Source organism: Amblyraja radiata, chromosome 19 (assembly GCF_010909765.2).
Source record: "Amblyraja radiata isolate CabotCenter1 chromosome 19, sAmbRad1.1.pri, whole genome shotgun sequence".
In the NCBI taxonomy this organism is placed as follows: domain Eukaryota; kingdom Metazoa; phylum Chordata; class Chondrichthyes; order Rajiformes; family Rajidae; genus Amblyraja; species Amblyraja radiata.
In genome coordinates, this window is record NC_045974.1 from 30,621,086 (window position 1) to 30,633,278 (window position 12,193).

The 12,193-nt window shown below is 42.1% G+C and overlaps 1 protein-coding gene across 1 annotated transcript in view; it reads right to left on the reverse strand.

Moving 5' to 3' along the window:
• Nucleotides 1-12,193, reverse strand: part of ptprr (protein tyrosine phosphatase receptor type R) — a 189,340-nt gene that overhangs the window by 116,854 nt on the left and 60,293 nt on the right. Inside the window, exons 5-6 of the mRNA XM_033038171.1 lie at nt 6,534-6,644; nt 2,264-2,526 (exon numbers count right to left, since the gene is read on the reverse strand). Coding sequence (XP_032894062.1) covers nt 2,264-2,526; nt 6,534-6,644 — 374 coding nt within the window. The remainder of the gene's footprint in view (nt 1-2,263; nt 2,527-6,533; nt 6,645-12,193) is intronic.

Consider the following 12,193-nt stretch of genomic DNA (forward strand, 5'->3'; position numbering starts at 1 on the left):
ACAATCTCAGCCTCAATGATGAACGACGATGAAGCCTCCTAATCCCCTGTGTAAAGATTTGTAACCCGATTATTTACAGTGGTAATTGGTTACAGCAAGCGTGATTTGCAGCTGCTTTTGTTGGAGTGGTTCAGCTGTTCAAGTGGTTTTTCCCTGTGGATTGAGCGAATCATGCTACCCCTGGTGGTTTCTCACTTGAGGTGGGATGGTGGTGTGGAGGGATGTGTTAAATGCAACTAAGAATCCATTCCTAGTCACTGCAAGATGGTTACAACATAGAATTGAGACTGCTCTGTCTGCACATGAACAGGCCCATCAGACCACAATGTTAGTTGCAAACATGATGCCAAGTTAAACTGATCTCATTTGCCTGTACATGATCCATATCCTATTGTCTTCACTTCCATTTGCCCATCTAAAAGCCTCTTGAAAGTCACTATCGTATCTGCCTCCATCACCACCTCTGGCAATACGTTCAACTAATTTTTGTGCATGAAACTTACCCAGCACATCTCCATTGAACTTTTCCCCTCTCACCTTATAGCTCTGCTCTTTAGTGTTGGACATTTCCACCCTGGGAAAAAGGTTCTGACTGCCAACCTTATTTATGCCTTTCATAGAAACCCATCCCTGCCAACAGAGGCAATATCACAATATCTGCTTTAACAATAAATTTCCCCTACAATAGGCGTTCCTTTCTTGCTCTTTGTTCTTCTCTGCCTCCATCTTTTTCTGTACCTTACAAAGGTGGACGGATGAGGAGAGGGACATTGGCCGATTCACAGGTCGATTCACATGTCCAAGGACGGCGCCCTCTGGAGGCTCTGAAGCAGCCTGCGGCTTGCTTGGATTAGACGCTACTTGTAAGACCTCGAGCTCGGACTGGACTTTGGAAATGATACCAAAAACTGTTGCCTCTTGCATGCGGTCTCAGTGGACTTTACTAATCGAAGATTTTGCTTAGGTAAGGCAATACTTCACTGAACTGTAGGTAAGGAAAGAATTTCACTGTGCATTTTCAAGTGACAATAAAGCACCACTGAACCCTTGAGATTCATGGGATCGGATTTGGTTCAAACTGGATTCCTAAAAACAAGTAAATAAGGTCTGACCATTAAGATAAGGAAGGCGTACACATCCTGTTCTCTTTGGATGTGTGACATATTATAGAGCTGCACCAAGTGTATCTTCACTGCCCTTTAAAGTTGGACCTTGTGTAGTATGTTTCTCTAAAGGTTAGCTGTCTAATTCTTTCCCAAGCATTGCATTAGTGGTTCACTTCCCACAAGGCAATAAAGCTGTTCACGACTACTCACACTAACAGACACACCATGTCGGTTCAGAAGACTGAAGAAAATAATCCCAAGATTTCTCATCACACCAATTGGAGAAGCTACAACTCAGATTGGTATAAAATCTATTTGTCCTGCAGAGAGGAAAGTCTGCATATCTTACCTGGTCCAGGCTTGGTGTGAATCCACATTTGCAGTCATTTCTTTGACCCCTAGCTACTCCATGAGATGACCCAGCAAACAATCAATTTCACAAGGGAACATATGGATTGGCAATAAGTACTGGTCTTGCCAGCAATTATTAGCAGCCCATGAAATAATTTAGGCCATCCAACTTCCTTTTGCATATTAAGTAAAATTATAAATTGGAAAATTGGATGAAAATCACCCTCATTGGCTCCTCATCTATAATAAATCCTTTAATTGGTCCTAATTATAACCAAATCTGTCAAGTCCTTGCAAAAATATTCTAAAACATGTTTAATTATCTTTTATAAGTTCTTAATCAATTTGTATTGAGGTCCAATAACATTGTTGTTTTCAATTAACTTATGTCTAAGGCTCCAGATTATGGATCCCAAATCCCACCATGACATGTAGGAAATTTAGAATGAAATTATTCAATCAATCTGGAATTAAAATAGCAGCAATTGTACTGGTGACTGTTGGATTGTTACAAAGATCCATCCTTCTTGTTTTCTGGCTGGGTGCCTATGCGACATGAAGTAATCAGATCAGATCCGACTAGTTTATGGCCAGGTACATCAGGGTACAATGAACATCCTTGATCACATGAAGCTCATAAATGGCCCAGGGAACTGGGGGCTAATAAGGTTGGACAATAATTGGCAGTCTTTGCGGTGACACCCAGATCCTGTAAATAATTAAATCTTCCTTTCCAAGTGTGTCATAAAGCAGAGATTTGCAGTTCACATATCATTTTAATGTTTTCTTTCAAGCTTTTGTTTTACCTTTCCTGAAGGCAGGCCGGCTTCATTTTGAATGGAGAGGGGGCCGATGCCACGCATGGTTTGATCTCTGGTGCGGGCCGACCCTGCGGATCAATATTGACGATCACGGCACCAAAGTGGGGTAGGGGCTGCACCATGATGTTAGCAACCTTAATGTCTGCTTGTGGCTGCTGCACGGGAATGGAAGCAAGATTGACCTGTTGATGCTGTTGCTTATCCTGGTCGATTTGAAATTTAAGTTTCTCCTTCAACCTGTACAGGAACTGAAAAAGTCAAAATGCATTATTTAGGCAAGGAGAAATGGTCTGGTGATCAGTATTAATTATTAAACTTAATGTTAATTTGGGATGAGCTGACTTATTGGAGCGATGATATCAACAAGACATTAATATCAGGATTTTACAGATGGAAGTAATGCAATTATCAATAGAAAATATATAGGTCTGCCCTTTCATGTCCAGTACACTGCTTAATTATGCTGGGGATACATAACAGTAAGCACCAAAGTGGTGGAGCAGCTCGCAGGTCACGCAGCATCCTTGGAGAACATGCATAAGTGACGCTTTAGGTAAGGGCCCTTCTTTAGACTGTTTGAGGGGGGGGGGGAGGGGATACTTGAAATTAAAATCTTGCTGTTGATATAATTATTTCATGATGAAATTAATTAGTCAGATCATCTGGAATTAATATCTTCCCCCCACCCCCTACAATCAGTCTCAAGAAGGGTCCCAACCCGAAATGTCACCCATTCAAGTTCTCCAGAGATGCTGCCTGACCAACCGAGTTACTCCAGCACTTTGTGCCTTTTTTTGTAAACCAATATCTGCAATTCCTTGTATCTAAACATTACACTCTCCGAGGTCCCTTGTATGGGTGGACAGGATTGTTGGGGCAGAGGAGATAACAAGCAGGATCCCTTATATTTTTTTATAATTTCACATTAAGTAAGTTCAAGTAATGCGTACCATTAGCAATGTAACAACAAAGGAAGAGAAGAATTCTTCCAATTTCTATTCTACGTTTGGTTTGTCCCACAACCCGTAGAAGCAGATTATGCTCCATTTATTGACAGTTGTTGGTGCTAGTGATGAGTTAGCCTTTGATGTTTCCACTTGATGTGTGAGGGAATTCCTCGTCTCCGGTGCTGATTCTGATCATTGCTCTGTAGTTAACGTGAAGTGGATGAGGCGAACAAACACCGTAAAGATAACTCTCACCGTGCCCCGAAATATACAGGTGGCCCAAAGATAGCAAAGCATTTTGAAACATGTGTTAGAAGTCCACAATTGACCTGCCGGTGTCTTGAAGGTGAGAACACCAAAGCATTGGATATAGAGGTAACATTAGGGAGCATCAAACACAGAAAGTACTCAACAGTTTAAGTTGCACTCGAGGGAAGAGAAACAGAGTCGATATATCAGGTAAGGGAAAGACACAGATGCAATGTATCAGGTCAGAGATCTTCATCAGAATTAAAGAAGCTTTAAAGCTTCTCATCTCCTTTTCAGTTCCAGCAAAAGGCTGCCAATCTGAGGTGTTCGCTCTAGATTAGATCAGATTAGATTCCTTTATTTGTCATTCAGACCTTTCGGTCTGAACGAAATTTCATTGCCTGCAGTCATACATATAATAATAATAAATAACAAAACACACAATAAACACAAATTAACATCCACCACAGTGAGTTCACCAGGCACCTCCTCACTGTGATGAAGGCAAAAGTCCTAAGTTACTGTCTCTTCCCTCCTTATTCTCCCTCTGCGCTGAGGCGATATGTTGTTACCCCACCGGGCGATGGTAGTCAGTCCCGCGGCTCAACCGAGCTCCGCGAACGGGCCGGTTCAAGCTCCGCGGCCCGGGGGTGGTCGAAGCTGCCGCCCTCCAGTCCAGCGGACACAGCTGTTGCCGCGGGAGCTCAGGAAACAGGCACCAACCTGTGACCTGCGAGCTCCCGACGATGTCGTCCACTGGCCCATTCTGGCTCTGATTCTCTTCCCATAGATGTGACCTGATCTGCTACATATTCCCAGCATTTTCTGTATCTGTTTGAGGCAGATGAAGTCATCAAGCAGTCTGTAAAGCTAATGTACAACAGAGCGGCCTAATCAGAGCACAACACTGCAGCTGATACCATTAGCTGAGCTCATACGGCTGAAGGACTCCCCAGTTGTGCTATTCAAAGGGATCGTAAACCAATTAGCAACCAACCTGCAAATAGGTGCTCATGGCTGTTGGGAAAACTCAACAATTGCTTGATGCTTTGTGCAGTTCTTTCTGGTTGCAATGGTCTACAGGGATTCTTGGGGCAGGTGCTGAAGAATTTTCTTCTGATCTCAAAGCTTCTGCATGAACCAATTGAATGCAGTCAAGGATGTGTTCATAGGCATCCCCTTCGGAATACAGTATGACTGGGAGAGGCCATGTAGAGCACAATAAGTAACACATGTGGATGGGGTGGGGGGATAGTTGCCACACTCTTGACTTGAGTTTTGTAGATGATGGAAAGGCTTTAGGGAGTTAGGAAGTGAGTTACTCATCTCAGGATTCCTAGTCCTTGAGGTGCTCTTGTTCCCACACGGCTACTCCAGGTCAGTCTCGGGTCTCATGCTTCCTTTGGGTGTAGATAACTTCTCACAATGTCCAACTGCTAATTGATCCTACTTTCTTTTTCTTCTTCTTATCCAGTCCTCCGAGTTCGAGGATGACCCACTTCCATGACCGATGACCAAACTGTAGAATCTTTCAGAGAGTGGGCGAGAGGTGTCAAATGGAACAGAAGGGTTTGTGCGGTGCTGCCACTTATTTAGGGCTTGTGTGTTCTCCAGCACATGGTCCCAAAGTTTTCAATGCCATCCTGAATGCCCCTTCTCCACTTTGAGTGATCATGGATCAGAGATTTCCTGGGATCAGTGTGGATGTTGCAATTTTTCAAGAAACTTTGAGCACATCCTTGAAACTTCTTCTCTGTCCACCCAGCAACGTCCTCCCACAACAGAGCACGGAACAGTGAATGATTTGGGAGTATGGTATTACTCAAACGAGAAAGCCAACTCAATGTAGTGACTGATAGTGGTTTAGGGTCTCAATCTAGGGATGTTTATCTTGGAGAGGATTTTGGTTTGCTTATCCTATAAATCAGCTGAAAGTTTGCGACTACCAATTGCGGACATTATTGAAGTCCACAGGCAACACAAACCTGCATCATAATCTACAGACCTGGGTCAGTCACACAACATAACCTTTGTAACACTTACTGAGTTTTTCAAATTTAGCTGCCCGGGTCTCCAAGGAAATTGTCTTTAGTTTTAGAGATATGGCGTGGAAACAGGCCCACCAAATCCACGCCAGCCAGCAATCACCCATACACTAATTCTATTATACACACTAGGGGCAATTTACTAAAGCGAATTAACCTACAAACATGCATGTCTTTGGAATGTGGGAGAAAACCGATGGGAGGAATACCTCTTTGGAAGTATTGATTAAACACACTTGATTAAAATTTGGTCTAAACATAATTGAACAAATACACGGAAACTGGTCGCAAAAATATTTTTGCAATTCCTCCCAAACTGTAACAATACTCTTGTATACAAGAGATTCAAAAGACTGGAGGCTGGAGCAAATAGCAAACTGCTGGATGAACTCAATGGAATGAGCAGTAGCACAGATGCTGCCTGACCTGCTGAGTTCCTCCAGCAGTTAAATGTAGAAACAAGGAACTGCAGATGCTGGTTTACAAAAAAACATTGGAGCAGTAAACTTCAGCAGTTGCTTTTTAAAAACTTGTGTAAATAAGCACGATGAACATTGCATGATAGAAATTCTCACCATTCAGTGACAACAACAACAACAACAACAACAACAACTGATTGTTAGGACATTTATTGAAAGATACAGCATGGAAACAGGCCCTTCAGCCAACCAAGTCCATGCCGACCATTGATCACCCCTTCACACTAGTTCTATGGTATCCCAATTTCGCATCCACTCCCCACACACTCGGGGCAACTTAAAAAAGTCAAATTAACCTACAAACCCACATGTCTTTGAGATGTGGGAAGAATCCAGAGCACCTGGAGGAAATTCAAAATGTCACAGGGAGAACATTCAAACCCAACACAGACTACAGCAGAGGTCAGGATTAAACCCAGGTCTCTGGTGCTGTGAGCCAGTGGCACTACCAGCTGCATCAGTGCATCTGCATCAGCCCAAAGTTTTAAAACTGGAAAAGGCTAACGTGGTAAATTGCAGGAGAAAGGACACTTACCATCAAACACGTAATGATAATAACAAAGGCAGTGAGGAAAATGACAACAGTGTAGACACCTTCCTTGTTCCACAGCCCATCTCTTCTGTGTTCTCCACGCAAAGCATTTTTCTGAAATCAAGCAAATGATGGACATAAGGCCTGAGTAAACGGCTGTTGGGCTAATTCTCCGTTACTGACACATTTGCACTTTCTTTCATTGCATTGGACATGTAACACGTGCATATGTCAGTCTTATTAACCACACAAACAAAACAATTCAAGCAGATCGCCTTGCCAAAAATACTTTACTGATCAGATTTTGAATTGTAATTCTCCTAATTAACTGCTAAAATAATTTTAAACAAAGTCAAACTACATCCTATGTGCAGGAAGGAACAAAGAATTGTCAGGGTTGCTGCAGAGTGAGCGGAGGGGTTGAGGTTAGAGTAGGTAAGGGGAGTGGAAAAGTTGAGATGGCTGATCGCCATCAGTTAGAAAAAAAAAGATTTAAAGGGGGTAAAAGGCCGTCCAGGGGGCTCCAAGAGGAGGGGAACTAGTGGTGATAGGAGAATGGATCATCACTGGGTGAAGAAGGGTCTCAACCCGAAACATCACTCATTCCTTCTCTCCAGAGATGCCTATCCTGCTGAGTTACTCTAGCATTTTGCGTCTATCTTCAAACTACATCCTATGACAGATACAGATCAGCTTACAACACTTAAACCGTACATGATGGAAATTGCTTGGGAGAAATATTCTGGTTGTGACCCAACAAGGCTCAATATTACTTCCCTGCTTTTGATCTTTATTCATATATTTCTGAATCTCAGGATCCCATATTCATTTCTGACCATCCTCAAACCCATCCTTGCAATTGGACCTCATCATCTGAAATCTACACAGGCAAAGCAGTTTCACCCAGATAATGTTTTGCAGTTAGTATAGAGAGTTAGATGTAGCTCTTCGGGCTAAAGGAATCAAGGGATATGGGGAAAATGCAGGAACGGGGTACTGATTTTAGATGATCAGCCATGATCATATTGAATGGCGGTGCTGGCTCGAAGGGCTGAATGGCCTACTCCTGCACCCATTTTTCTATGTTTCTATGTATGTATGGTTCAGTTTATTAACCATCAGTGAGTGTAAGTATGACTGATGTGTTGATGGCACTATATCTTGGTACTACACTTATCATGCTTACAAACAGCAATGTCAAAAAATGTCTCCATTGTTGATGGAAAGGAAGAAATGGACACAAAGATAAAACTATTCCCAATAATTTCTCTCATAGATAGTGCGATATTGTTTCTCTCTCAGTCACTGTGATAAACTGCTGAAATCGGCCGTAACAACATATATTTGGTAATGGGTCTTCATCTGTTGAACCTTAAACCAATTAACACAAGTTCTGCAAAACCACTTTCATAATTACTGCTCTGGGGAGAAGGGTGCAGACAACAAAACAACATTTTGCTTCCTGCAAGAGAAGGAGTTCTCTTCTCATTGATTGTTAATTCCATTCTGTTTGTCTCATCTCGTCAGGGCTCAAAACTAACTAAGGGACAAAAAAAAAAGTAATGGCAGTAAAATTAAGGAGAATATTGTTTTACTGTTTATTTTTGCAAACTTGGCTAAGCCCATTCAGCACTTCTTTGCTTTGATATTACCCAACAAATAGTTTCCGAAAATCACTTCCTCAACCGTAATATGGACTGTCCTCAAGATATTGCCATTAACTCCCAGGTTCCCTAGCCTTTTGTTTTCTCCACAGTAACAACAAAGGATAAACACTCATTGAGGATCCTGCTAGTAAATGTACTAATAACATCTCTTTGGATTCTCCTTAATTTTATCTGCCTGTGCTATCTCTTGCCCCATTTTTGCCCTCCTGACTTTCTTCTTAAGTATATTCCTCGGTCTCCTAAACTCCTCCCGGGGATGCATTTGATTCCAGCTGCCAGGATAGATAGGCAAGCATTTCTGCTTTATTTTTTCCTGACCAAAGCCTGAATTTCTCTCCTCATCTAGGCTTGCTTACTCCCAGCTGACTCACTCTTCACTCTAACATTAACATGCATCCCTCATGGTTTTATAAAGTCACTCTATAAAATCTATGTACCTCTATATGTACCTCTATAAAGTCAGTCCTCGGCCTCCTACACTCCAAGGAAAAAGCACTGGCCTATCCATCCTCCCCTTATAATGCAAACAATCCAGTCCTTGTAACATCTTCATGAGCCTCTTCGGCACTGTTTCCAGTTTAATGACATCCATCCCATACACGCTACCACAAATGTTTAATTTATTGCCACATGTACCGAGGTACAGTGAAAAACTATAGTCACGTGTACCGAGATACAATGAAAATCTTTTGTTGCATGCTAACTAGTCAGCAGAAAACCAATACATGATTACAATCGAACTATCCACGGTGTACAGACACATAATAAAGAGAAAAATGGAATAACGTTTAATGCAAGATAAAGTCCTGTAAAGTTCGATCAAAGATAGTCCGAGGGTCTCCAATTAAGTAGATAGTGGCTCACTGCTCTCTAGTTGCTGGCAGGGTGTTTTAGTTGTCTGATAACAGCAGGGAAGAAACTGCCCCTGAATCTGGAGGTGTGGATTTTCACTCTTCTATACTTCTTACCTGATGGGAGAGGGGATAAGAGGGAGTGACTGGGGTGAGACTCATCCTTGATTATGTTGCTGGCCTTGCCAAGGCAGCAAGGTGTGCAAATGCAGTCAATGGAAGGGAGGTTAGTTTGTGTGATGGTCTGGGCTGTGTCCACAATTCTCTGCAATTTCTTGTGGTCTTGGATGGAGCTGTTCCCAAACCATGCTGTGATGCATCCCGATAAAATGCTTCCTGCAGGGCTATTGTCTCATCAATGACTTGTAATGTTGTAACATGATGCCCCATCTCCTGCTCTAAATGCCCTGTATATATTTACCACAAATTAGCCACTAGGAGTAAAAAAAATATTTTTTATATTATCTCCTATTACATCTTTTTTTCAGTTCCAAAGTTTAAAATAGTTGAAAAAAATTCACTCATCCCATATATATGCAAGACCTCTGGTCTTTAAATTAATAATTGTCCTCCACCAATCTGCACTCCGAGCATTGTCCACAAGCACAATACAGCAGCCAAGTTGCTTATAGAGGTTAATAAAATTATCAGTACGAAAAGGTGACGGGGAAGCAAAGCTAAAGGGCATTGATTTAAGATGAATGGGGCAATATTTAAAAGGGGCCAAAGCAGCTCTGTCTTTAGAGGGTGTTGGGTATAAAGGAATAAACTGCCAGAGAAAGTGGTAGAGGCAGGTACAATAACATTTAAAAGACATTTGGACGGGCACATGCTTACAAAAGATTTGAGGGGGATATGGCCTAAATCGAACAAATAGGATGAGCTTAGATGGGTGTCTTGGTGGGAATGGATGTTGGACCAAAGGGCTTCTTTCTGTGCTGTATGACTATGACTCTTCGTCTCAATCTTCAAAAGGTGTCAAATTACCACCTGCTCCACTATCCTCTGGCCAGCTTTGGTAAACAGCTATTGGAGTGATCAGCTGTTTGCCATCTTCCACTCTGAGAGGATTCCAGCCTGTGGAAATACAAACAAGCCTGATGCACACAGCCACAATAAATCAACACACATCAACTCATTCATGCAGAATTCCATATCCGTATTCACAACCAGCTGTTTACTGAGTATCTGAAGTTTCATCGCGGACACAAGAAATATTTCCTTTCCGCACCTCAAGGCTGCAACGACATGCAATAAAATCAGGCTGATTTAATCTTGGCCTGAACTTTACTTTCCTGCCCGTTTCCGATAACACTGGTCTCCCCCTATGATCCAAAATTCTGTCTATCTCATTCTTAAACATATTCAATAACTCACTGTGGCAGAAAGTTCCAAAGATTCAGAATCACACAGAGAAGAGATGCCACATCTTTTTATTGACCCACACCGTTGACCAGATGGAGTCGTGTGCAAGGAGACCACGTCCTCACCTTAAATGTAACAATGCATCATTCCCAAGAAATGTTTATATCTACAGGTGGTATTATAGTGTGATTTTGTTTTTCAGTTTTTGCATCCTTTGGGTTGCATTTGGTGGAAGAGTTAGAGAGAAGATGAGGAAGTATTTATGTGGCTGGTCTAGTGGACTCTAAGTTTAATGGTGACCCCCATGATGTTGATATGAGGAGGACCTGGTGAACTTTGGCCAGTAATGAATGGCCAGCAATTGCCATTAGTACATACGATATTTTCTGTTTTCGCCGGCGGTTGAGGGGAGACCTGATGGAAGTGCATAAAATTATGAGAGGCAGAGATGGGGCAAACAGACAGAATTATTTTCCCCCAGTATTGAAATCGCAAAGACGAGAGGGTATAGCTTTAAGGCACGAGGGGCAAATTTTAAAGGAGATCTGCAGGGCTAATTATTTTGCACAGAGAGTGGTGGGTGCCTGTAACGTGCTGACAGGAGTGATGGTCAAGGCAGATACGATAGTGGCTTTTAAATAGACACACAGGGATGTGCAGGGAGTGGAGTGATATGGATCATGTGCAGGCAGATGAGATTATTTATCTTGGCAACATGTTCGGTGCAAATATTGTGGGCTGAAAGGTTTTTAATGCTTTCTGTTCTTTGAGAATTTCGATTCTTGCATGTCAACTGTGCCATTATTTTTTTATACTAATATAACTTTTGGCATACCTGACCCAATTAACGCATCCTTTCACCACAAGCCTGCTGCTCCCTTAATTTATTTGCCAGTATGCTCCTACGCTATGATTTACTCGCTCTTCTGATCCCTGCTGCCGTGTTCATTTATTCATAAGCTGCAGTGGACTCTTGTACAAATTTACAATCTCATTAGCACACACAAATCTAGTCTGCTCCTGTTTCCACTTAATTGATCTGTGACCTCTAAATGTGCTCATTAAGTAACAGGTTTCTTGCTGTGTCATAAAGTTGATCCAATCTTGTTTCCATTTACATTAAAAAAAGTTTTTAATATCCAGTGGGATATATATTTTACTTAGAGAGATATGGAAGCAGGCCCTCAATAGTTTTTGTGTTTTGTACAGATTTCTGGCCGTTCAGCTTCCACCTTACAATTGCATTGTTTAAAAACGTTTGTGATGATTTTGCACTATAGCTACCTTGTTCTTATGAGCTAACTTGTTCGGGATTCCCACGCAAACATAAGAATCTGGGGTTCAACAGATGAGTGTTTAACGGCACTGGGTCTGTACTCGCTGGAGTTTAGAAGGATGAGGGGTGGGGACCTCATTGAAACTTACCGAATAGTCAAAGGCCTGGATAGAGTGGATGTGGAGAGGATGTTTCCACTAGTGGGAGAGTCTAGGACCAGCGATCATAGCCTCAAAGTTAAAGGACGTTCCTTTAGGAAGGAGATGAGGAGGAATCTTCAGTCAGAGGGTGATGAATGTGGAATTATTTGCCGTAGAAGGCCATGGATGCCAAGTCTATGGATATGTTTAGCGTAGAGATAGATAGATTCTTGAGTGTGTCAGGGGTTATGAGGAGAAAGCAGGAGAATGGGATTTGGAGGGAGAGATAGATCAGCCATGATTGAATGGCATAGACTTGATGGGCCGAATGGCCTAATTCTGCTCCTATCATTTATGACCTTAT